Source organism: Urocitellus parryii, chromosome X (genome assembly GCF_045843805.1).
Source record: "Urocitellus parryii isolate mUroPar1 chromosome X, mUroPar1.hap1, whole genome shotgun sequence".
Taxonomy (NCBI): Eukaryota; Metazoa; Chordata; class Mammalia; order Rodentia; family Sciuridae; genus Urocitellus; species Urocitellus parryii.
The window spans coordinates 71157732-71184502 of NC_135547.1; the positions used below are offsets into that span (position 1 = coordinate 71157732).

The following is a 26771-nucleotide window of genomic DNA, read 5'->3' on the forward strand; positions in this document are numbered from 1 at the left end:
TGGGAATGGGTGTATCAATAAATGGTGTTGGTACACCCATTATGGAAAATAGTATGGAAAAATCTCAAAGTATTAGAACTTAGGGGCTAGGGATGTGGCTCAGTGATAGAGCACTTGTCCAACCTGCACAACGCCCTGGGTTTGATACACAGCACAAGCAAAAAATCCAAACCTAAGAACAGAAATATCACATGACCTAGCAATCTCACTATTGGGTATATATCCAAAGGGAATGAATCAGTATATTGAATATATTCCTGCACTTTTATGTTTACTGCACATGATTCACAATAGATAAGATATGAAATCAACTGAAGTATCTATCCATTGATGGATGGATAAAGAAAATGTAGTACATATACACAATGTAATACTATTCAGTCATAAAAAGAATGAATATGTATCAAGTATAACATGTAGAGTATTGAAGTACATTATATATTAAGTGAAATAAGTCAAACAGAGAAAGAGGAAAACTGCCAAGTTGCAATTATTTGCACAATATAGATGTAAAAAATAGGCAGGCACACATCTATAATCCTGGCTACTCAGGAGGCTGAGGCAGGAGGATCCCAAGTTCAAGGTCAGTCCAGAAAATTTATGAAACCCTGTCTCAAAATAAAATTTAAAAAGGGCTAGGGATGTAGATTAATAGTATACAGTTTACCTGGCATGTGCAAGGTCCTGGATTCAGTTCTTAGTAACTAACACACACACACACACACACACACACACACACACACACACACGAGTAGAACAGTTTACTCAAACAACTCAATAATAAGAATAAAAATAACCTGAATTTCTAAAATTGGGAAAAAGATCTAAATAGAAATTTCTCAAAGGAGAATAGGTATATGAAAAATGCTAATGACCAATAGGCATATGAAAAATGTTCAACATTACTAATCACCAGGAATTGCAATTAAGAACCACAATAAACTGGGCATGGTGGCACATGTCTGTAATTCTAGCAAATTAGGAGGCTAAGACAGGAGGATTCCAAGTTCAAGAGCAGCCTAAACAACTTGAATGAGGTCAGGGAGACTAGAGAATAGGGGAAATATTGGCCAAAAGACATATAATTACAGGTAGATAGAAGGAGTAAATTCAAGGCATGGGGACATGGCTAAATGGTAGAGTGATTGCCTAGCAAGCCCAAGACCCTTGGTTTGATCCCCACCACTGGGAGAGAAAAAGAGTAAGTTCAAAAGAGCTACTATGCCACATGTTAACTAGAATTAATGATAATATGTTGTAGTCTTGAAAACAATAGAGTGGCTAGGTGTTCTCACCACAAAAATGTTAACTATGTTCATCAGTTAAATTTAAGCATCCCACAATGTATATATACTTCAAAATATCATGTTATACACAATAAATACATACAATGTTGTCAATTAAAAAATATTAACTTTGCCAGATTCAGGGTAGTGCATGCCTTGGTGTGTGGTTGTAATTCCAACCATTTGGGAGGCTGAGGAAGGAGGGTTGTTGTTCCCAGGAGTTCAGGGATAGCCTAGGTAGAATGGTGAGACTCCATCTCAAAATGAGATAAGATAAAAATTGGAAAATTAAAACACCACATAGAACAACCTAACAAACAAAATTAGGATATATAACTTTACCAATCAGTAGTTGTCTTTGCTTTGTTTTTGGTACCAGGGATTGAACCCAGTGGACCTCAACCACAGAACCACATCCCTAGCCTGTTTTTTTTAATTTTTAAAAATTTTTAGCCACACACAGTGGCACATGCCTGTAATCCCAATGGTTCAGAAGGCTGAGGCAGGAGGATGGCGAGTTCAAAGGCAAAATTGAGGTGCCAAGAAATTGAAACCTCACTCTATATCTAAATAAAATACAAAATAGGGCTGGGGATGTGACTCAGTGATCCAGTGCACCCTGAAAAAAAAAAATAATCGTTGCTGGGATTACAAGTGTGTGCCAATACACCCAGCAGTATTTATCTTTTTTAAAAAAATGTTTCTTTTTAGTTATACATGACAGTAGAATTCATTTTGATATAATTGTACAAGCATGAATATGTTATTCTACTTAGGACCCCATTTTTTATCTTTGGATTATGAAACTAGGAGAAATTTTCCCTCTTCTTTTATAAAGGTTTAATTTTCTATAACCAGCATTTATCAACTTTACACACACAAACATGTACACACAATAAACTTAAAATAGAGGATTATTACATTTTTTTACTGCCTATTCAATTAGTCAAAATGTAATTTCTTGCCATGGATCTAGGCTAATTTAGTATAATTTGTCATTCTTAACATAGTAAAAAGTTATTTTTTTCATTCCTGTACATGACAAAAGCACAGAAATCATATTTTTATACAGAGAATATATATTCCTCTAAAACAAATTAGAGCTGGGTATGGTGTCATACACCTGTAATCCCAGAGGCTTGCAGCTGAAGCAGGAGGATTATTAATTCAAAGCCAGCCTCAGAAATTTATGCAAGCCCAAGCAATTTAGCAAGACCCTTTCTGAAAATAAAAAATAAAAAAGGCTAGGAATGTGCTCCCCAGCACCCCCCAAAAAATAGTTTAGAAGTATGGAAGAGCAAAAATTCAATGTGTTTTTAATTTGAAACTCCTATTAATTGGAATTCCTATTAATGTACAGAATATTTTATTAAATGTAAAAAAAAATCTAAAGTGGGCATAGTAGTCCATGCCTATAATCCCAACAACTCTGGAGGCTGAGGCAGTAGTATCACAAGTTGGAGGCTAGCTTCAGCAAATTAGTGAGGTCCTTTCTCAAATTCAAATTTTTTTTTAAAGTACTGATGATAGAGATCGGTGGTAAAGTGCTCCTGGGTTCATTCCCAACTCCACAAAAAATAAATAAATCTAAAATGCTAAAGATACTGGGGAGGCACAGGTACATGAATAGTTTTCTATTCTCCAAAGTAACTAGGAAAACAGATCTTGTCTCTAGTTATGCTGAGATAGGTTCAGTAATAAATGCATAATGTTTAGAGATGAATAGAAGAAGAATTAGCGGAGTAACCATATTAATATGACAGTTTATAAAGAAATGTTTAAGGGGCTTGGGATATTCCTTAGTTGGTTGAGTGCATGTGCATGTACAAAGCCCCGAGTTAAATCCCCAGCACCACAAAAAAAAAAAAGAAAGAAATGTTTAAAGTTTTTGCAATGCCTATGGTTTTACTTGGTATGCCTTACATATTTTAAATAAAAATATTATGTGTTGTTAATAAATATGAAAAGTTTCTGTGCTTCTAAATCTGAATAATTTTTAAAGCAATAAATTGGGTATCTCTAACTATCACTCTTTTGAGGCCTTAAAAATATCTCAAAGGTATTTTACATAAATAATATTTCTATTTTACTGTAAAAATAATAGATATTCATAATAAAAATTGGTATAAAGAGAAGTTTTTTTTTTTTTTTCAAATGGTACTGGAGATGGAACCAAGGAGTGCTCTACCACTGATCAACATCCTTAGCTGGCAATTTTTATTTTGAGAGAGGATCTCAGCTAAATTGTCCGGGCTATCCTTGAACTTGTAATCATCCTTACTCAGCCTCCTGAGTAGCTAGGATTTACAGGCATGAGCCACTGCACTTGCAGAAGCACATTTTTTTAAAAAAATGCATGTAACTAGTACCACAAAAGTGTGTATAAGTGAGAGCAGCCTTAATAATGATATCATGATATTACATAAGATGACAAAATATTTTAAATGGAAAATATTTATGACACAATGCTAGGTTGAAAATATGCAAGATACAAATTTTGCAAAGATTATCCTAAGTTTACATACACAAATACAAATGTACTTCTTATACTTTTATATAGTTCTCAATTTTTCTCTAACAGTAATACAAAATTATGTTGAAAAAAGAGGACTTATGGCAGCAGTAGAACTCACATCTGTGCTATGTCAGACCTTGAATTCTAAAGATTAGAGGGAGAAAAACTAATCTACTTCTAATCAAAATAATGGAGTCCAGACTTGATTTGCCTAGCTGTATGAACTGGATCAAGTATACTTAATTTCTTTAGAGCCCATTCCTTGGCTCTAACATAATAGGATTAAACTAGATAAATTCTTTGGTAACATTCAGTTTTAAGATTCTATAACTCAAAAGAATTAAAGCAGGTATTGCCAAAAGGAAATTTTTTCATATTTGGAACCACAATCAAAAAATCAAACTAAGTAAAGTTTTAATAATAATAGATTTTATTAAGAACCCTCACTCAACTCAAGTAATATCACATATGTTTTACAAAAAGGATTATTTTTATGTGATATCCCACTAAATTCTGATATTTGCAGAAATAAGTCATACTTACACAGGTTGAGCTGCCGTATGAAGCTGGATATATTGTTATGTTTGAAGTATTTTGGAAGTATGTTTTTGGCAAAGTTTTGTTCATTCACAACGAGAAAGCTGTGGCCATTCTAGAAATAAGATCAAAAAGTAGTTATTTACAGAAAAAATAAAGTTTCAATAAAGCAGCAGTTCATCAACAATGCATCAGGAACCAAGAACTTGAAAGACTTGTAAAAATGTCAAGCCAAAAATTATAAGAACATTTGTGTTAGGGTTCTAGTTTAGTGATAACATGCTTTCTAGGACTTAGGTTCAATCCCTACCTACCACTGGGGAAAAATTGTTCTATAAAGAGACAGAATATGTCATAGAGAGAAAACATTAAGAAAAAGGTAATAGGTTGGCTACAAAATGAAAACATGTACAAAAACCATAAATCAAGAAAGCATAAACAAATTTAAAAGGCAAATATGAAGTGAAAGAAATATTTTCAACACATATAACAAAGAACATTATTAAAATATAATGAATGCATTCAAATTGTCAAAACACATAAACTCCATTTGAAAAAAAACGGAAAAAAATAAGAAATAATTCAAAACATTAGACAATTTTGAAAAAAAAAAGTATTTAAAATGTGAATTAGAATGGTCCTGAGTTGGAAAGATGATGGTCAACTATAATCCAGACTATTTAAGAGGGTGAGGCAAGAGAATCACAAGTTCAAAGCCATTCTGTACCACACAATGAAACCCTGTCTGAAAGCAAAATTAAAGTGTCTAGAGGGCTGGGGACATAGCTCAGCTGGTAGAGTACCTGCCTCACATTCACAAAACCCTGGGTTCAATCCCTAGCACCACACACACACACGCACCACACACACACTCACACCACACAAAAGTGGCTGGGGATGCCACTAGGAGGATGAATACCTGCCTAGCATATATCAGCACCTAGGTTCAATCCCTAGCACTGAATAATCCCTAGGGCAAGAGGTGGAAGGGAAAGGGAGAGAGAAGGGAAATTGCAGGGAAATGGAAGAAGACCCTCATTGTTACACAAAATACATACAAGAGGAAGTGAGGGGAAAGGGAAAAAAATACAAGGGGGAGAAATGAATTACAGTAGAGGGGGTAGAGAGAGAAGAGGGGAGGGGAGGGGAGGGGAGGGGAGGGGAGGGGGGATAGTAGAGGATAGGAAAGACAGCAGAATACAACAGACACTAGTATGGCAATATGTAAAAATGTGGATGTGTAACCGATGTGATTCTGCAATACATAATGGGAGTTCATAATCCGCTTGAATCAAATGTATGAAATATGATATGTCAAGAGCTTTGTAATGTTTTGAACAACTAATAATAATTAAAAAAAGAAAAAAAGCAAAAAAAGAAAGAAGGAATAAAAGAAATAAAGAATAAAGAAAGAAATTCAAATTATATCATATATATTAAATATTATATTTATATATATTCAATATTAAATTATATTCAATAATTATTGATATATACAGAGATTTATCTATAAACTGTTACATAAATAATTGTATTTAATATTTAAAATTGAAATAGCATACTAAGAGAATGACAAATCCATGCAAATGAATGTTATACTGACATAAAAATAAAGCCATAGAAGTGTATTTAATGATATGGACATGTTCATAATGATATATTTTAAGTAAAAAAAGCAATTTTTCAGACAGTATAAAATAAATCATTTTATTTTTTTTTAAAGAGAGAGTGAGAGAGGAGAGAGAGAGAATTTTTAATATTTATTTTTTAGTTCTCAGCAGACACAACATCCTTGTCGGTATGTGGTGCTGAGGATCGAACCCGGGCCGCACACATGCCAGGCGAGCGCACTACCGCTTGAGCCACATCCCCAGCCCAATAAATCATTTTATATTAAATATATTGGGCTGGGGTATAGTTCAGTGGTAGAGTGCTTGTCTGGCAGGTTTAAGGCCCTGGGTTAGATCACCAGCACCACACACAGAAAAAAAGACCCACAAAAGAATATTTTGCAAATTGTTAACAGTAATTTCACTGGATGGTAATATGACATTTTTTGCTTATTTTTATTTTCTAAATTTTCTAAAACAAATGTATTTCAATAAAAATTATTTTAAAACTAGTAAAAGGTGGTAGTGCACATTCTCTAAAATTATAAATTTAATGTTCAATGAAATTATAAAAAATGTATTAACTTCAATATTATGTTGCTTAAATTTTAATATCCACTTGGACTAAGATTTAGAAAAATATGCTTATCTGTCATGTCCCCATATTACCTAACAATTAGTTCAGTTCTTTAGAAGTGAAATGGATCATCATAATCCTAAAAGGCACTGAGAGAGAAAAATCCAAGAATTTTAATTCATTCTAGTCTAGTTTGTTCTCAGACTTCCTGAGTTATTCTTATTAAAGGTGTGTGTTTTGGCTGGGGATTGTCTTTAATTGGAATTGCCTCTCAAGAGCCCTTGGGACTATCTATTAACCAAACTAAATTATTCTCAGAACAGAATCCCCAGAATTCACTCAGCTCATGCTTTTCCCAGAATTGACTGGACTTCAGAGATAAGAGAAAATAACAGAGAAATCTGCATAATGTCAGATTAGACTATTCCTTCCCTTGATCAACCCTCTGTGGAGATACAAACAAATGATGATTCAATTAAAAATAATCAGGAAGTGAAAAAGGCCCTAGAGAAAATTACTTCTAAATTGGATAAATGGTATCTGAATATTTAGAGGTTCGATGATAATATATGATAAAAGTGCAAGTAAAATATGATAATGTATGTTCCAGTTTAAATATATTATATATTGGTCCATCCTTCATTTTATAAAAATTAAACTATTAATACTTAAAAAGGAAGTGTATAAAAAGATGAATTAGTGATTATTCAAACTACATAAGGAATGACAACACTGAAAAAAGGGTACATTCTCCTTCATATATTTAAAATATTTGACTGAAAGAACCTACATGCCCATGTCCAGAAAACATGAGGAAAGATTACATTACTTACAGCATATTTCTATGACAAAATATACTGTAACTCCTAAAAATATTGTCTTAGATAAAACTTTGCATAATATAATATTTTAAGTGTTTTCCTTCTTAAAAATTGGCTTTATTCTGATTGTTAAATGATATATTATCAATGTAAAGAACAACAAAGAAAAATAAATCATAAAATTCCCACCATCCAAAGATAGCAATTGTTAACATTGTAAAGAACTCCCAGGCTATCTGTCAAAACATACACTGAACTTTCTTTCTGTATGTTTATAAATACATACATGGAGGGCGGCTCAGTGATAGAGCGCTTGCCTGGCACACATGAGGCACTAGGTTCAATCCTCAGTACCACATAAAAATAAAATAAAGGTATTGTGTCCACCTACAACTAAAAAAATACATATTAAAAATATATATGAATACACTGAATATACATTGATATATACATATAGACACTGATATATATGTGTGTACATAAACACAAAACATGAAAAGTACAAAGAAAATTGAAGTATCACCTCCTAGAAATAAGCACTGTTTCATATTTGGGTATATTTACTTTAGTTTACAGTTTATAAATTTTCTATGATAAGCATATATTGTATTTAGAATTTTAAATTTATTTAAAACTACTTGAGGGCTGCAGTTGTCACTCAGTGATAGAGTGCTTGCCTAGCATGCATGAGTCAATGGGTTCGATCCTCAGTAGCACATAAATATAAAATAAAAATATTGTGTCCACCTAAAACTAAAAAATAAATATTTTTTAAAAATTTTTATTGGGGGTTGGAGATATAGCTCAGTTGGTTGAGGGGTTGCCTCACATGCACAAGGCCCTGGGTTCAACCCTCAGTATCACAAAAAACAAACAAAAAATTGTTATTATCACAAGACCCTATGTTGCACAGGTAGCATATAGACACACAAAAAGCTCATATCCTTTAACTTGGTAATTCCCATCCTAGGAATCTATTCCAAAGAAGCAGAACCCATGAAAAAACCTTTCTGCACAAATGTATTCATCATGTCTACATGAGATAATGATGATGATAACCATGACTATGATGATTAGAAACCAGGTCTTGACTAGGTGCAGTGATGCATGCTGGTAATCCTAGCAGCTGGGAAAACTGAGGCAGGAGGATAGAGAGTTCAAAGCTAACCTCAGCAAAAGTGACGTGCTAGGCAACTTAATGAGACCCTATCTCTAAATAAAATACAAAATAGAGCTGGGATGTGACTCAGTGGTCGAGTGCCCCTGAGTTCAACCCCTGGTGCCCCCATCCCCCCAAAAAGAAACCAGGTCTTGCTACATTGCCCTGGGTGGTCTGAAACTTGTGGACTCAAGATATCCTCCTCAATCACTGAGTTGCTGAAACTACAAATGCACAGCAAAATATTTTTTAAATATTCAATTTTGAGTATGAAAAATGGTCAAAATATAATACTAATGAAAAAAGTTAATTACAAAATTTCAGAGTATGATCTTTATATATGTGTGTGTGTGTGTATATTAGTTGTTGATGGACCTTTACCTTTATTTTATTTATTTGTATGTGGTGCTGAGAATCAAACCCAGTGCCTCATGCATGCTAGGCAAGCGCACTATCACTGAGCCACAACCCCAGCCCCATGATCTTAATTTAGTAAATAAATGTGCATTTGTAAAGATACATGTCAACCTGTATGAATACATTTATATCACCATGTAAAAAAATACATAAAATTTGGGTTATCTTTGAATGTTGTAATTATAGACATTTTTTTAATATTTTCCAAATTTCCATGAATACACACATACACAAACACACACAGTTGCTCAAGCTTCAGTATTCTTGCACTCATTTATATTTATAATATCTGAAAGGGAATAATTGTTTTATTTTTAAAATTTTTAAAAAATATTTATTTCTTTTAGTTGTACATAATGCCTTTGTTTTTATTTATTTATTTTTATGTGGTGCTGAAGATCGAATCCAGGGCCTTGCATGCACTAGGCGAGCACTCTATTGCTGAGCCACAATCCCAGTCCTTTAAAATTTTTTTTCTTTGACATATTTGTGTATCTTTATGATGTGTATATGTTTTATAAAATTTTTGTATATGAACACAATGTATAATGATCATCAATATATTAGTGTAGGCATCCTTCAACACTTATGATTTTTATTTTTTTAACTTTACTTCATTAATTTATTTTTATGTGGTGCTGAGGATTGAACCCAGTGCCTCACATATGTGCTAGGTAAGTAATCTACCACTGAACTACAACTCCAGCCCCCACTTATGATTTTTATATGTTGACAATCTTTGGACTTCTTTGTAGTTATTTTAAAATATATCATAAATTGTTGTAGACTATAGTTACCTATTGTGCTATAGAGCAATAGAACTTATTTCTCCTAACATTATTTTGGTATCTATTATGCAACCTCCCCTGTCCCTCCAGCACCCTTCCTAGGCTTTAATGACTATCATTTTAATATCTTTTATGAAACATTTTAGGGGCTGGGGTTGTGGCTCAGTGGTAAAGTGCTCACCTAGCATGCAGGAGGCACTGGGTTCGAGCCTCAGCACCACATAAATGTAAAATAAAGATATTGTGTCTGCCTAAAACTTAAGAATAAATATAAAAAAAACTTAAAAGTGCTTACTAGCAAATATTAATTGCACAAAATAATGGGTTTCTTTCTGATATTTTCATACATGCATATAATGTACTTTGATCATATCCACCCTCCCTATTACTCTATCCTTCCTCCTCCTCCTGATCCCAGTACCCTTTCCTAATAGTCACCCTTGTAGTTTCATGTCTTTTTTCCCCTAGATTCAACATGAGAGTAAAATGTGATACTTGAGAGGTCAAATACTTTTAGCTTCCAGAAATGACTCAGAATATGTAGCATTTTTATCTTTATGTGTCTGGCTTGTTTCACTTAATATATCGTGAAAGAATATTACTTCTTAAGATGATGTGGGTTTGGGTGAACATACTCAAATACACAGTTTTTAATTGCAATGCCTACATGGTTACTATGAAATCCCAGGGTCAAAAGCAACAGTTAACTCAGAAAGGCGCTAGGTGGTGCTCTCTCCCACCTACCCCACCAACACCAATCAGCGTTCAAAAAATGTTGGAGATTGTTACCCAGTTCAAGTGTAGCAGTACAGCTATACACACCCAATATCAATGACTTGGGAGCAATTTTCTTCTTTTTCTTAAAATATTTTATTAGTTGTTGATGGATATTTATTATTTTATTCATTTATTTATATTCGGTGCTGAGAATCAAACCCAGCATCTCCCACGTGCCACGCAAGTGCTGTACCACTGAGCTACAACCCCAGCCTCAATTTTCTTCTTTCTTTCCTTTATTCCTTCCTTCCTTTTTTCTTTTCTGGGAATTGAATCCAAGGCCAACTTATCAATTTATTTTGTTACAAAAATGGGTATTGTGCTATTGTTTAATATTATTCTGGGGACATGGGACTGATTTGTGGAATTTGGTGATTTCCAAATGTAAATACTGCTGATTTCACTTTGGGGACATGAAGTCACTGAATGCAGATTTGTGAGATGAGTACAACTGGCTTTCATAAACACCTCTGAGCAATAATCAGCCCATTCTAGCACACCACTGTCTATAAAATAAGACTACTTCAACATACACATTAAATGTTGTATAAGGCAAAAATCATCCAAAGCCTAAGAGCAACATTTATCTACCATGTGCACATGATGTGACATAAGATTTTAATGGATTTTGTGGAAAGCCGTGTGTGTGTGTGTGTGTGTGTGTGTGTGTGTGTGTGTGTGTCTGGCTGGCTGTGTTTCCCTGGGGATCAAAATAGAGGGCCTTCTATATGCTAGGTCAGCTCTCTACCACTGAGCTATACACTCCCAACCCCTGCTGTGAAAAGGCTTTTTAAAAAGTTCACTCATTAAAAAGAGGCTTCCTCAATCCTCAGTGCTTTAAGTCAATCAACAATATATATTTACCCCCATGCACAAGGCTCTGGGTTCGATCCCCAGCACCAAAAAACAAAACAAAACAAACAATGTGATATTTAATTTATAAGTTATTCATACACATGACTATCACAAAAAAATTTAAGAGCACAACACTGTTGACATTTGTTTGGGGGTTTTCAGAAAAAAAATAGATTTAGTGAAATTAACCAGTTTTAAGAGAGTTTTGACAAATGTATACACCATTTAGATATGGATGGCTTGGCTAACAGCTATTTTCCTAAAACCATTTCCCCATTCCCTTTTCTACTCAAATCTGTCCCCCACAACAGAAGACTCCACTGTTTTTTTTTCTCCATAGATTATAGGCATTTTATTGTTTCACAATACACACGAGCAAGTACATTTTATCAATAAAAATAAAATAACGTGTGTGGGGGGGTGTATTATTCCAGGTGCTGTGCTGGGGGTGTAGTTCAGTGATACAGGCTTTGCCTAGCAGGTGCCTTAAAAATTGGAAGAGTCAACTTTTTAGAAGGTGATGGAAATGGAAGAGGAAAGAATAAAATTTAATGGAAAATAGTGCTGTGTTATGTAGATATACATTTCCCAAAAATATTAGGTAAGTCATCTAGAAGGCTTATGCACTTGTGTCTCTTCGATTATGATGCAATTTTATGAACACTAACATTTATTGCTTTCACATTTATCTTAGTGGTTTCACAATCCACATGAGCAAGTATATTTTATTAATAAAAATAAAATAACAAATTTAAAAAAGTAAATTTTTTGCTCTATATTTCAAAATAAGGAATACAACATACCTATATAGAACTTTACCCTTTTTTGGTACTGAGGATTGAATCCAGGGGCACTTAACCATGGATCCATATCCCCAGCACTTTTTTAATATTTTATTTTAAGACAGAGTCTTTCTGAATTGCGTAGGGCCTTACTAAATGGCTGATGCTGACCTTGGAGTCCTGAACTGTCTCAGCTTCCTAAGGATTACAGGCCTAAGGTCTTTCAACAAGTGCTTTCATATATATATTCCTTTACAAACACTTGGGTTACAGGCATTCAGACAGATACATAATCATGAAAATTCCACAGTAACATAAGGACTCAGTTTTTTCAAATTCTCTGAGTCCATTTATATATATAAATATACATAGATATATAGATATATCTGTGTGTGTGTGTGTGTGTGTGTGTGTGTGTGTATTTTTTCCAGCATAGGGAATAGATCCCAGGGCCTTGCAAGTGCTCTGCCACAGAGCTACATCCTGATCTCAAAGCAGTATATATATTTGGAGTGCTGGTCATGGAACAAACCCAGGGCCTCTTCTCCCTGTACACTGAACTACACTCCAGCTTCTCATTTTTTTAAGCATCAAAATTTTACTTCAGAATTTCTTTCATTTTAGCCATGTGTATGAATAAGTTATAAATTAAATATCACATGAAGCATTTGCTTCAAAATAATTACAGGAAGAGTAGAAGTTTATCTATGAAACAAGAAGGGCCATAATCATTACTTAAATTGGCTATAGAAATTGTGAGTTCATTGTAGCCCTTTATATTTGTGTTTGATTTTATATATATATATATATATATATATATACACATATATAATCAATATATGACATACATAGATAATATAAATATGAATTATATATAATATAAAAAGTGTAGCTCAGTGTCAAGAGTGCTTTCTTAGCATGCATGAAAGCCTAGGTTACAACACCAACACCAAAGAAAAGAAAGCAAAAGAAGTGAAAGGTTAAAGTTCTACCTCAATTTATATGTATATTTTACCAAGGTGACTATTACCAAGTTAGAGGACTGGGCTTTAACTTATCCCGCAGGGTTCCATAATTCTCTATTTGGGTGATTAAAGGTAGCATAAATCAAATCCTAGAAGCAGTCTGATAAGCATCAGACTGCCCGTATTGAGGAATGTGCAAACTTCCGAATGCCCACCCAGCACACTGTCTGGGAGAAACTGACAAGGCCTGGTGAAGAATGGAATCTACAAGTCAATGCTTTCAGAAGCTGTGAAAAAGTTGGTCTTGTTAAAAGCACCCAAGACACTCAATTAGGTACACTTGGCAGGAAAGTTCCCATTATTTAAAAAGAAAAAGTGGGGGTGGGGTACAGCTCAGTGGGAGAGCGCTCTGCTAGCATGCACGAGGCCCTGGTTTCTAACCTTAGCACCAAAAAAAGGGGAAAAAAAAAGTTAGTTATGCTCTAGTAAGAAGGCAGTTGAGTTGCTCACTAGTGTGTACCAAGGCACTTTCCTGGGGAGGAATTCCTATTCGGGGTAAGGGACTTTTTGCTGTTGTGTCACGTGTTTGGGGGTTCTGAAGAGAAAAACAAAAGCCAGAAAATAGCGGCTAGCTTTTGGCAGTTACTCCCACCGAAATTAATAAGGTGAGGCATATCTTGGGAAGAAACTGAATTTGATGCCCAAATGACGTGGGGTCGTTAAATGGTCTGGTGCCGCTGCCCTTGGACCCTGCCCCAAATCTTCTACATCTTGAAAAGACCCTTTCCGAACCCGCACCCCTCTACTACACCCAATCCTCTCCCCATGTAGGTATACCTCACTCCAGCGAATCACATCATCCAAGTTGGTGTCCTCTACTAACGTCCAGAGCTTAATGAGAAAGCCAGGAACCGTGGCATTGGAGGCTTCCTCCATGGTTTTGAGCGTCAGTACTGAGGGGAAGGCAGAGGCAGGGGCAATAGCCCAGGGACACCTCGTTACCGACACAACCAAAGGGGTAAGGCAAAGAGCAGCAGCCTTCGGTGACTAAACTCTGGGTACCGCCTACAGCCCTTGGGGGAGGGGCTGATTGCCTAATAGATAAACCCCATAGGCTGGTTAAGCTATTGTTATTTCAAAGCCCTACTTACTCACACGTGACTCTTAGGTTACTTTGGGTAGGAGGAAAATCTTTAAAGGGGCAGTAAAAACATAGTCATGGAGAAAAGGGTTTTGACATAGATTTTTCTGTTGTATCCACGAATCCCAATTCAAAAGTAGGAGGAATTAATATAGACTTGAGAACTCCCATATTATCCCTAGCAATAATTAGCAAGCATTTAAGTAGGGGGATGCAGACGATGGCACTACATGGCACAGGTCACGACCTCACACTACATGGGAGATGAGATTGTATGGCTTAGGTCATGTTCAGGTAAGCAAGGGGCATGGCATTGCACTAGCTTGGCATTGCATGAGCTTGGTGTTGCATGTTGCTTGGTGGTGAACTTAATGAATTACAAAGCAATGAAACTTTGCAGTACAGTTTTGATCCTTTGTTTGGAGAAATGGTAAGAATTTTTGGCATATGGTTTTGGTATGAAGGAAGACTCTTGGGATATTAGGAAATAGGCCTTTCCTTCCTCCTACTATTAAGATTGGGAAGGAGAACATGAAGACAAACTTGCCCGCCCCACTTTCATTAGAAAATATTGAGTGGTTAAAATGCCACTTGTTTTCTGAAATTTTTTTATATATCCTTGAGTTGAACTGAGTCCTGAAATTTATCAGTCCCTCTCTTATACCAGACATACTAATAATAATAGCAATAAAATAGCAGCAGGATCCAGGCATGGTGATGCAGCACACGCCTGTAATCCCTGTGGCTCCAGAGGCTATCAAGAGGATCACGAGTTCAAAGCCAACCTCAGCAATTTAGAGAGGCCCTAAGCAATTTAGTGAGACCCTGTTTCAAAATCAATTTTTTTAAACGTGCTGGGGATGTGGCTCAGTGATTAAGTGTCCTTGGATTCCATCCCTGGCCTCAAACAATAAAATAAAGTAAAATAGCAGTAGGGATTATCTCACTTCTAGTTCACATGGATTTTAATAACTAGTAGGTGCAAATTCATACAATGTTAGAGGTGGAAGGGATCTGAAGGCTAAATTCCTGTAAATTCTAAAGGGAAATAATGGAGGTCCAATGTCTATTTTTGTGAACTAAATAGTGAATTGATTTATTTTATGATGCTGGGAATCAAACCAACAGCCTCACGCAGGCAAGGCAAGTGCTCTACCATTGAACTACACCCCCGCTCATAAACAGTGAATCTCTTATAAGTGTGGCACACTGATTATGCCACTCTTGAATTGTAAATTTATTTACATAAATAAATGTCCCACTTTATAAACATAATGGTCATTCTTGGGCTGGGGTTGTGGCTCAGTGGTAGAGTGCCTGCCTAGCATGCAGGAGGCACTGGGTTCAATCCTCAGCACCACATAAATGTAAAATAAAGATATTGTGTCCACCTAAAGCTTAAGAATAATTATTTTTAAAAAATAAATAAATAATAAATGGTCATTCTGAATGGAGATTGAGTTACTAAATACTATGAATATTAAATATAACCTAAAAAATTTTATGTGTAGGTTTGTGCTATTTTAAAATAAATGTTTAGTGTAGATGCACACAATATATTTTATATATTTATTTATTTTTATGTGGTGCTAAGGATTGAACCCAGTGCCTAACACATGCTAGGCAAGCACTCTACCACTGAGCCACAACCCTACCCCCCCTTTTTTTGTACTTTTTATAAAGTGTTCTTTTCTTTGTTATTTAATCTTTATCCTCCTCTCTTTGTTGACCAATGCTACTTGTTCAGTTGAATACTTATTCTCAAAATCTTTCCAAACGAGCTGAGAATGATACGTAAATTAATACCTATTCTTTTTTGTGTCCATGGTTTACTGATTTGTAGTAATACAGCTGGCTGGGCATAAAGATCTCATGATTTACCATTATTTGCCTGAGAGATTCACTCTCTTTAACTTTTCGCCAACTTCTTCTCATTGGCTTTTACTTTTCTATTCCCCACCCTTCATTCCAAAACAAACCAAGGAAGGCTTTGGAGGCCTTTGATTCCACCATTCACCAGTCTCAGACTTCTTTTTTTTTATTTCTTTGATTTATTGAATCCCAATAGTTAATTTCTATTTTTGCATATTCAGACTTCTTAAATAGGTGTTCTACCAGATAATTTGTACTTTAATTATGTAGTATCTGATTATCTGTCTTTCCCCACAATTTGAACTTTTTTTTAAAGAGAGAGAGAGAGAGGAGAGAGAGAGAGAGAGAGAACTTTAATATTTATTTTTTAGTTATCGGTGGACACAACATCTTTGTTTGTACATGGTGCTGAGGATCGAACCCAGGCAGCACACATGCCAGGCAAGTGCGATACCACTTGAGCCACATCCCCAGCCCCCACAATTTGAACTTTTATTTCAATAAATAATTCTTATCTATCAATTCTCTATTTGCTTATTATTTCTCAAACATGTCTCCCTCTCTAACTGGATTATAAACTTGTTAAAGACTATTTTATATACTATAATATCCTAGTATTTCCTTATAGCATGGGGCGAGGGTGATAGAAGTGGCTCAGTAAATATCTGTTGATTAACCAGTGCTCTCTTAAGCAATCCTTTCCTTTGCATTCATACTTCTCTATATGCAGTGACAATGGGATTATCTTCCAACTGGTCTTTTTACCTGTATGCTAGCTTCTCAAGATAATCTTATATATCACTGTCACAATTAATTCCTGTACCCTGAAAATTATGGTGGCTCTTGCATATTTTATTTCCTCTTTTTTGTTACTATAACAAAATACCTGAAGCTAGATACTGTGTGAAGAAAATAGATGTGGTATAGGGGTATAGCTCAGTGATAGAGTATGTGTTTATCATGTATGACACCTTGGTTTCTATTCCCAGCACCACAAAAATAAAAGAAGTATATTTAGCTCTCAATTCTGGAGGTCCAAGGGCATGGTCCTGTAATCAGTTTGCTTCTGAGAAGGGCCCCCTTGGCTGTGTCACATAGTGGCACATGTGCCTAAAGGAGAGATCATACAGAAGCCACAGGGCCCAGCTCACTCTTTTTTTTTCCAAACATTTTTTTTTTGTAGTTGTAGAAGGACAGAATGCCTTTATTTTATTTGTCTCATTTTTATGTGGTGCTAAGAACAAAACCCAGTGCCTCACACATATAAGGCAAGTGCTCTGCCACTGAGCTACTGTCCCAGCCCAGCTCACTCTTTTTTAAGAACTTTTTTTTTTTATGACAACTAACTCAGGGCCCCCGTGAGACTACCTTGATCCCTTCCAAGGACAGAGGCCCAAATGAGCTATCCAGTTCCCACTAGGCCTCACTTGTTAAAGGTTCCATGCCACCTCTCAACATTTCCATTCTAGAGAATTAGCTTCCAATATACAAATCCTTCCTTGGGGAAAGCACTCAAACCATATTCAGAACTGTAACATAAAGTTCATATATCCCTTAGCATGGAATTCAATCCTTTTGAAAGTGATCTAAATTTTTCTTTCCTACCTTAACAACTTCACATGATCTGTGATCTAACAAAAAGAAAATACACAACACACACATACACACTCACACACCAACACACACACACTCATGTGCACACCCAGACACACACTCCTCTTGAAGCACATTCCCCACTTTCCTTGGCCAGAAATTTTATGCCTGTAGATATTATATCCATCTTTATACAGAAACAAAATAACATAGTGGAGGAGCTGTGAGATCTAAATCAGACCATCTGGGTTTGGATTCTTGTTCTGAAATGTATTAGCTGTGTGATTTTCTATAGCATTCTTGTATCTCCTTTCTCTCTCTCTCTCTCTCTCTCTCTCTCTCTCTCTCTCTCTCTCTCGTACTGGGAATTTAAACCAGGGGCACTTTACCACTGAGCAACATCCCCAGTACCTTTTACTTTTTATTTTGAGCCAGGTCTTACTAACTTGCTGAGACTAATCTTGAACTTGAGATCCTGTTGCCTCAGCCTTCAGAGTCACTGTGTTTACAGGCATGCCCCAATGTGCCCGGTTTAATGTACTTCTAGTCTCTGCACCTCAGTGTTTTCATCTGAAAATGGGACCAATATCAGGAACCTTTCATGGAGTTTGAGAGGATTAAATGAACTGATGTATGTGGAAGTTTTTAGAGTGCTTTCATATAGCAATTCCTATGTTACAAGTGGCTCTTTTTCAACTTTCTTTGCTGCTTCTTCCTCTTCTTAGCTTTTAGACCTCTTTTTTTTAATTCACACTCATTATCTTAATGATCTCATCCAGTCTCATAGCTTTAAATATCATTTTTATTTGTTAACTCCCAAATTTATATCTCTAGTCTAGACCTCTCCTCTGAACTCCAGACTCATATATCCAGCTGTATCCACATAGATGTCTAAAAAGCATTTCAAACTTAGAATGCCAGCTCCTGATATTTTCCCTTATCTTCTTCTTCCAATAGTCTTCTCAGTCCTTGAAATGACAGTTCTATCATCTCAGTTGCTCAAATAACTATTAAATTGTTTTACTCATACCCATATCCATCATATCTCAATCCTTTAAGAAATCTTGATAGCTTAGTTTCTAAAATATATCTAACTGATTCCTGCCAGTTACAAGTCTGGTACAAATTGTCATCATCACTTATAGTGACCCTCTTGTTGTTCCTCTAAAACATTTTCTTCACATATTCTCCACACAGGAGCCACAGTGATCCTGTGAAAATGTATGACAAGTCATGATATTTCTCTACTCTGAATCTTCAAGCTTCCTTTTCACCACATGATCTGTGCCTCACTCCTTTCCCCTCCATTTCAGACTTCATCTCCTCTCCTTTTGCCCTTGCTCTTGCTGTTCCAGTTGTATCAGCCTCCTTTTTATTTATTGAACACACTAGACATTTCCCAGCATAAGAACATTCAAACTTATTTCTTCTGCCCAGAACCAACTTTCCCAAATATCTATATGACTCTCGTCATATATTAACACTTTGATTTAGATGTCATATTTTTGGTGAGATTTTCCTTGGCCACCTTATTTTAAATTTAAATTCACTATCCAATGACACCTAGCCCTGTACTCACTCCCATTAGTACTATATCATTATTTGTTGTATATATTTTTTATTTATTTTGCTTATTGTTCTCTTCTCCCACTAGAAGGAAAATACAAATGTCACTATAAGAAAAGGCTATTGTTATTTTGTTCATTTTTGTATTCCTAGCTACTGTAATACTACCTACTATATATTAGATAAATAAATGAAGAAAAGAAGAGATGGATAAATGGACAATCTGATATATAAAAACACAGATATAGATACCTATTTTTTCCTAGTAGTTGAAACTTGCTCATTGAACAAATAATTATTGAGTACCTACTGCATGCCAGGTAATAGGTTGGCTGATGGAACTTAAATGCCAATATAAACTTGATCCCTGCCTCACAAAATTGGAACAGTATACTGGGGGCTGCAAATAAATAAGCAAGCAGTTTAATAATTGTGGTGCTATTACTAAATAGCAAAGGTGACTGTGGAATGCAGAGGGCCCTAACTTGGACTTTCAGGACCAGGGAGTGGTCACATGATGAAGTGATACCTGAACTGAGACCTTGCAAAGAATTAAAAGAAGGGTGCTTCAGACTGTTGGAACAGTACATACAAAATTCTTGAGGTAACAAATAGCATAGAGCTTTAAATTTTTTTATCATAAGAATTTTCAATACTGGAAATGGAGTGTAGCTTAGTATTAGAGCACATGCCCAGCATGCAAAGCCCTAGATTCAATTCCTAGCACCAAAAAAAAAAAAAAAAATCAGCTTACATAAAAGTAGAAAGAGGGGCTGAGGGTATAGCTCAGTTGGTAGAGTGCTTGCCTTGCATTCACAAGACCCTGGGTTCAATCCCTAGCACTGCAAACAAACAAAAAAGTAGAAAAAATTTGTAATGAATGTCCTTTTTCCTCTTATCCAGTTTTAACAATTACAAATTAGGGCCAACCTTTTTTCATTTAAAACATGCTCCAACCCCTCTCATTCCTTATTTTGAATAGTCAGACACTATATAATTTAACCCATAATTAATATAATTTAATACATTGATACTTTAATTAACTTTTTTGAAAGATACCTTTTTTCTTTTAATATAACCACAATACGGGGCTGCGGTTGTGGCTCAGCGGTAGAGTGCTTGTCCAGCATGTTCGGGGCCCTGGATTTGATCCTCAGCACCACATAAAAATAAATAAATAAAGGTATTGTGTCCAATTACAACTAAAGAATAAATATTTTTTTAAAAATATATAACCACAATACCAAAACACACCTAAAAATTAACAAAGACTCTTAAATATCCATTACTCAATATTTCTAATTGCTTTATAATTTTAATTAAAATCATTTTTATTATTATGGATATTTCATAAATTCAAAAGAATGTGGTATATATATGTATACATACACACACACACACACACACACACACACACACACACAACAGTTCTACTCAGCCATAAATAAGAATGAAATAATGTCATTTTCAGGTAAATGGATAGAACCAGGGGACATCATGCTAAGTGGGATAAACCAGACTTGAAAAGTAAAGGTTGAAAGTTTTCTCTCCTATGGGGAAGCCAAAGAGAAAAAAAAGAAATTTTTAAAGCAGGCAATATCATGAAAATAGAAGGGAGATCAATAGAGTAGAGGTAGAAGATCTAGGGGCAGGCACTCAGTAAGGAGAAGCGGGGAAGGAAAATGAAATGTACTAGAGAATGTCCTGGAGCATATGTGAATATGTCACAATGAAATCTACCACTATGTATAGTTATAATGCATAATAAATATATAAAATAATAAATAAATATTTTAAAATCTTGTATTATTATGAATATTTTTGTGCATATGCAAACCCCAAAAGAATAGTATAATAAATATCTGTGTACCTTTTACCCAGTTTCAACAATTATCAAATCATGGCCACTCTAGTTTCATCTGCTGCCCTCCTCCCAAACATTGAACTTTTTCTTTTCTTTGTAGTTCCAGGGATTAAACTCAGGACCACAACCAAAGCTAGGCCAGGGCTCTAAGACAGAGTTACACCCCTGGCCCCTGCAGTTTTTTTTTTTTTAAAGGGAACATTCAATATGAAAACCAAGGACTGTTTTTATTGACTCATCAATAAACCAACTCACAATTAAGAGGGATGATAACATTGATATAATAACCATCATTAAAGCAAATTAAAATACAAAGTATCTGAAATGATTTTACAGTGACATAGTTCCTTGATAGATTAAGGAAATAGAGTGTTTATTAATTGCTTTCTCAATTCAAGTTTTTTCTATTTTTTTCCTTTTTAAAAATTTTCTTTTCTTAGTTGTTAATAGAACTTTATTTTATTTATTTATACATGGTGCTGAGAATCAAACCCAGTGCCTCACACATACCAGGCAAGAATCAAACCCAGTGCCTCACACATAACAGTGCTACTGCTGAGCCCCAGCCCCAGCCCCAATTTTTTTTCCTTTCTTTATTTGTTTGGTTTTGTTTTGGGTGGGGACTTGCCCTGGGGATTGAGCCCGGCACCTTGAGCATGCTAAGCAAGCACTCTACCACTGAGATACACCCCCAACCCAAATACTATTATTTTTATGAGTGCTAGGGAAATAGATCTAAGAGATGTAATGGAAATTATTGATTAAAAAAAATAGGAGGTTGTGGTGAGTAAATAACATTTTTCTGTTTTTTCTCCTCATTTTATTTTAACTATTATTTTAATTGTATAAATTTATGAGGTACAATGTGATAATTTAACACATGTATACAGTCTGACAGTCTGTCATAAGTAAGATTCTCCCCCCCCACCCTGCCCCCTTGTCCCCCACCCCCACCCCTTTGGTGCTATGAATCAAACCCAGGGCCTTAGTCATGTTAAGCAGGCACTTTATCACTGAGCTACATCCCCAGCCCATGAATAAGATTTTGTTTTCTTTTGGTATTAGGGATTTAACCCTAGGGTGCTTTACCACTGAGCTGCATCCTCAGCCTTCTTTCTACCTTATTCTGAGACAGGGTATTGCTAAATTGCTTAGGGCCTCACTAAATTGCTGAGTCTGGCTTCAAACTTGCATTCCTCCTGTCTCACCAGGCATATGTCACTGAACCCAGCTAAATTTTCTGAATTCATAATTTCAAAGGTAAGATAGTTATTACTCCATATTGGATATTTGTGTTTATTTCTCACCATCCCTAATGGACTAGAGCAGAGGTCTGCTACCTATATCCCTGAAGCTAAAATCCAGCCTATAATCTGTACAGCTCCTGAGGTAAGAATGGTTTATAAATTTTTAAAGATTTGTAAAACTGAATACTATGTAATAGAAACTTTATGTGATCTGCAAAGCCTAAACTATTTCCTGTCTGACTTTTTACAGAAATATTTTATGAAATTCTTGGCTGGAGCTATTATGTTCAATAAGGTATCCCATAGCCTTATGTGATTATTTAAATTTAAATTAATCAGACAGGCACTGTGACCTGTAATCCCAACTACTCAAGGAGGCTGAGGCTGAAAGATCACAAAATCAAGGCAGTCTGGGTAATTTAGCAAGACCCTCTCTCAAAATAAAAAGAGATGATGGTATAGCTCAGTGATAGAACACCCCTGATTTCAATCCCCAGTAATCAAACAATAAATTTAAGTGTTGAGAGTGATGGCACTCGCCTGTAATCTCAGCAACTCTGGAGGTTGAGGCAAGAGGATCACAAGTTCAAGGCCCACCTCAGCAATTTAGCAAGGCCCTAAGCAATTTTGTGAGACCCTTTCTCAAAATTAAAAAAAAAAAGAACTGGGGATGTTGCTCAATGGCTAAGCACCACTGGGTTCAATCCCCAGTGTCAAAAAATAAATTTAATGAATGAATTATAAGTAATAATAAATGTTTGGTTTCTCAGTTGTACATACCACATTTCAAGTGCTGGCTATTGTACTGCATAGCATTGGATTACAAGCTGTTTGCCAATAGGCAGGATGTATTTTTAATTTATCCCTCACCAGAATTGTGCTTTAGCAAATGGATTCTCTTTCAGTATAGGTAGCTGGATGACCACAACACAGTTTTAGTACTGAGCATTTTAATATGTTAGTGTTCATAAAGTGCTTAGAATTGCCCGCTGGAACATCCTAAATGTTTATTACAAGTTAAGAACTATTATAGATAAGAAAAAAAGAACTATTATTATTGTTATCATTATTACTATTGTTATTATTTGCAAGGTGGTAAGCAATGGGGCCTATTGGAAGAAATTAATAACATCTTTCTCAAGGCACTAAAATTGAAGTGAAGAAGTGAAGGTCAGTTGTCCAACTGGCTTCCTGTGGTTGAGGGTAACTCATGACCCAAGTATACTCTTAAGGATAAAGGAGACCATTGCTGGATACAAATTTTGCTTCTGTTGGGAAGAATTTTCTGACACTGAGCATGTTGGTGCACTCCTGTGATCCTAGCAATTCAGGAGGCTCAGTCAGGAGGATTTCAAGTTTGAAGCCTACCTCAATAACTTAGTAAGATTCTGTTTCAAAAAATAAAAAAGGGTAGGGCTGTAGCTCACGGGTAAAATACCCCTGGGTTCAGTCCCCAGTACCACAAACTGATTGTTTGGTTTAACAAAAATTAGTAATTTGTTTATTATCTAAACTGGAACTAATGAAAACCTCTAAAATCTAATTTAGAGCTACTTGTTGTTGGTACTGAAATCAGGAAAGGAAAATTATCTATTTAGAGCATTTTTACTTATTTTTCTGTGATCAAAGCCAAATGCTAATATGATTATGATTATGATATCTGAAAATAGCTGATATTTTTGATATGATATTTTTATGTCATTTAATGGTTCTGTGAGGTATATATTAGTATTAGATGAAACAATTGAAGAACAGAGAAGATAAATAATTTGACCAAAGGTCAACAGCTAATTAGTAGAAGCATCAGTCTTTAAACCCAACCCATATTCCACAACCCATATTCTTAGCCACTTCACCATAATGCTATATACTATAAATGTCTGCCTTAGTTAAAATCAGTAGTGTCCCCTTGAATAAATGATAATGAACTTGAATTTTCATAGTTCATTTAAAAAACATGTATTGAAAACCTTGTGTGAAGTAAGTACTAGTCTCAGCCCAAAAGATAACAGCAGCATAAGGCTTGCCTCCTGCTTCTAAAAAGATTATAAATGAGAAAAGAGATGTAAATGCACAAACTTACAAAACAATGAAATAAGTGCTAAAAGGCAAGTGTGACAAAGGGCATTAAAATATTTGCAGGGACACAGCAGTGCAAATGCCAATTGATTACATAAGCTGAATCAGAGAGAGTCTCAGATTTACATTTCAACCAGTTCTTGAAAGATGTTCAGGCTTGGAGAAATATGTAAATTGCATTCCAGGCAAAAGGCATTATAGAAGCAAAAGTGTAGAAGGATGGCTTGGTGAAGGAGCATGGGTGAGTGACAAGAAATGAGGCTGAGAATATATGAAATGATCTCATTTTTCACCCTCTTTCATGTGAGGATACCGGAAGAAAATGGTCTTTATAAAACAAAAGCCGCCGCTTTTACCAGATTAAGACCTTGATCTTGGACTTCCCAGTCTCTGGAATCCTAACAAATAAATGTTTGCTGTTAAACCACACAGTGTATCTATTTTGTTATAGCAGCATGAGACAAGAAGCAAGAAATGAGACTGATAATATGAATATGTCTAACTAGGCCATCTTCATTAGTTTGTCAACTATTACTTATTAGAAATTGATTGTGTTCTTCTTTTTTAATAAGAAGTTCATGATCTTGGTCAATAGTTCAGAAACATAGAAAGTTGAAAGAAAGGTTCTTTCCCTCCCAAACCAAGTCCCTATTAACTCTAGTAAATTTTAAACTATATCTTATGTATACTTCTGTATTTTTTTCTGCTTGTTCAAGCATATATGCCTGAGTCTGTGCATAGATGTGTTTGGGTGAACCTGGGTATTTTAAACAAAAATGAGATCATACTAAATATAAGCTCTTCAAGTTATTTTCCTCACTTAGTAAGTTCTATAAACTTTCTAAGGCTCAGGATATAGCTCAGTAATACAGTGCTTGATTTGCACGCTCAAAGACCTGGCTTCCATCCTTAGCACCACTGCATAGGTGTGTGTGTGGGCGCACATACACACACACACACACACACACAAGCATAATTATATAATTATTTTAAAAATATATATTTTTTAGAGATGGACACAATGCCTTTATTTTATTTATTTGTTTTTATATGGTGCTAAGGATCAAGCCCAATGCCTCACAGGTGCTAGGCAAGTGCTCTACACTGAGCCATATTATTAATAGACATTTGGTTGTTAGTTCTTCTAGTGATTACAAACTATGCAATGATTATGTTATGTGTGTTTCTATATATATTCATATTTATGGGAATATTTACAGGATAAAGTGGAATTGTTGGGTTAATGAGTTCATGTATTTAAGTTTTAATAGATAATTATAAATTTTCTCTGAAAATTTGTACAAGTTTCTACTTACATCAGTCCATTTTTTTGAGAATGAATGTTTTCCAATACTCTTGTTAACATCATACATTAACAATCTTTTTAATCTTTGTCAATCTTATAGATGAAATATATTCCTCATATATCACTTCTTTATTTTATGTTCATTAGTCATTTATTGCTTTTTTATGTGAATTGCCTGTTTGTGTCCTTTTCGATACTTTCCTATTAGAATTGTTTCTCTTGGGCTGGGGTTGTGGCTCAGTGGTAGAGTACTTGCCTAGTATGCATGAGGCACTGGGTTTTATAAAGATATTGTGTCCACCTAGAACTAAAAAATAAATATTTTTAAAAATAATTTTTTTCTTTTTTTCTTGTGGAGATATAAAAATCATTTTATATAAAATGTATTAAAATTCCTTTGTGGTTTCTAGATTTTCTCTTCCACAAGAATTCTTGAACATTTCACATGTTTTCTTTTTGTATCCTGATTTGCGTTCATTTTTTAAAAACTGATCCAAAAAATAAAATATAATAAAAAATAAATGAATGAATAAATAAATAAATAAATAACTGATTGTTTGGTCCATAAAAAAATCTACTTTGGCATAAGTACAGAGGTAGGAATTTAATTTAATGTTTTATATATTTTTGTCAAAATTGTTAATAAGTTTTCACAACAACTTTTTTATTGTTTGGTTTTATTTGTTTCTTCTTGTTTTTTTGTGGTGTTAGGGATCAGATCAATGGCACACGCTAGGTAAATATCCAATAAATGACATTTGATGAATAATTTATAATTTCCTATATGTTAGGTCTATTTCTGGGTCCTGTTCTATTGATTTTTGTCTAATTCCTGACTGCTACAAATTTTCTGTAATTGCTGCAAATTTATAACATATTATAATGTCTGTTATAATCAGTATCTCATCAATAGTTTTATTTTTCAAAACTTTTCTGCCTCTTCTCATGTTTCATTTTCCAAGAGAACTTTAGAATAATTTTGTTAAGTTCTTTTAAAAAAATCATGTCTTTTGA

General features: G+C 34.9%; 1 protein-coding gene across 1 annotated transcript in view; it reads right to left on the reverse strand.

The window, feature by feature from the left end:
- Positions 1-14025, reverse strand: part of LOC113199034 (heat shock factor protein 3-like) — a 52699-nt gene extending 38674 nt beyond the window's left edge. The window contains exons 1-2 of the mRNA XM_026411918.1: positions 13927-14025; positions 4345-4453 (exon numbers count right to left, since the gene is read on the reverse strand). Coding sequence (XP_026267703.1) covers positions 4345-4453; positions 13927-14025 — 208 coding nt within the window. The remainder of the gene's footprint in view (positions 1-4344; positions 4454-13926) is intronic.
- Positions 14026-26771: the final 12746 nt, after the last annotated feature.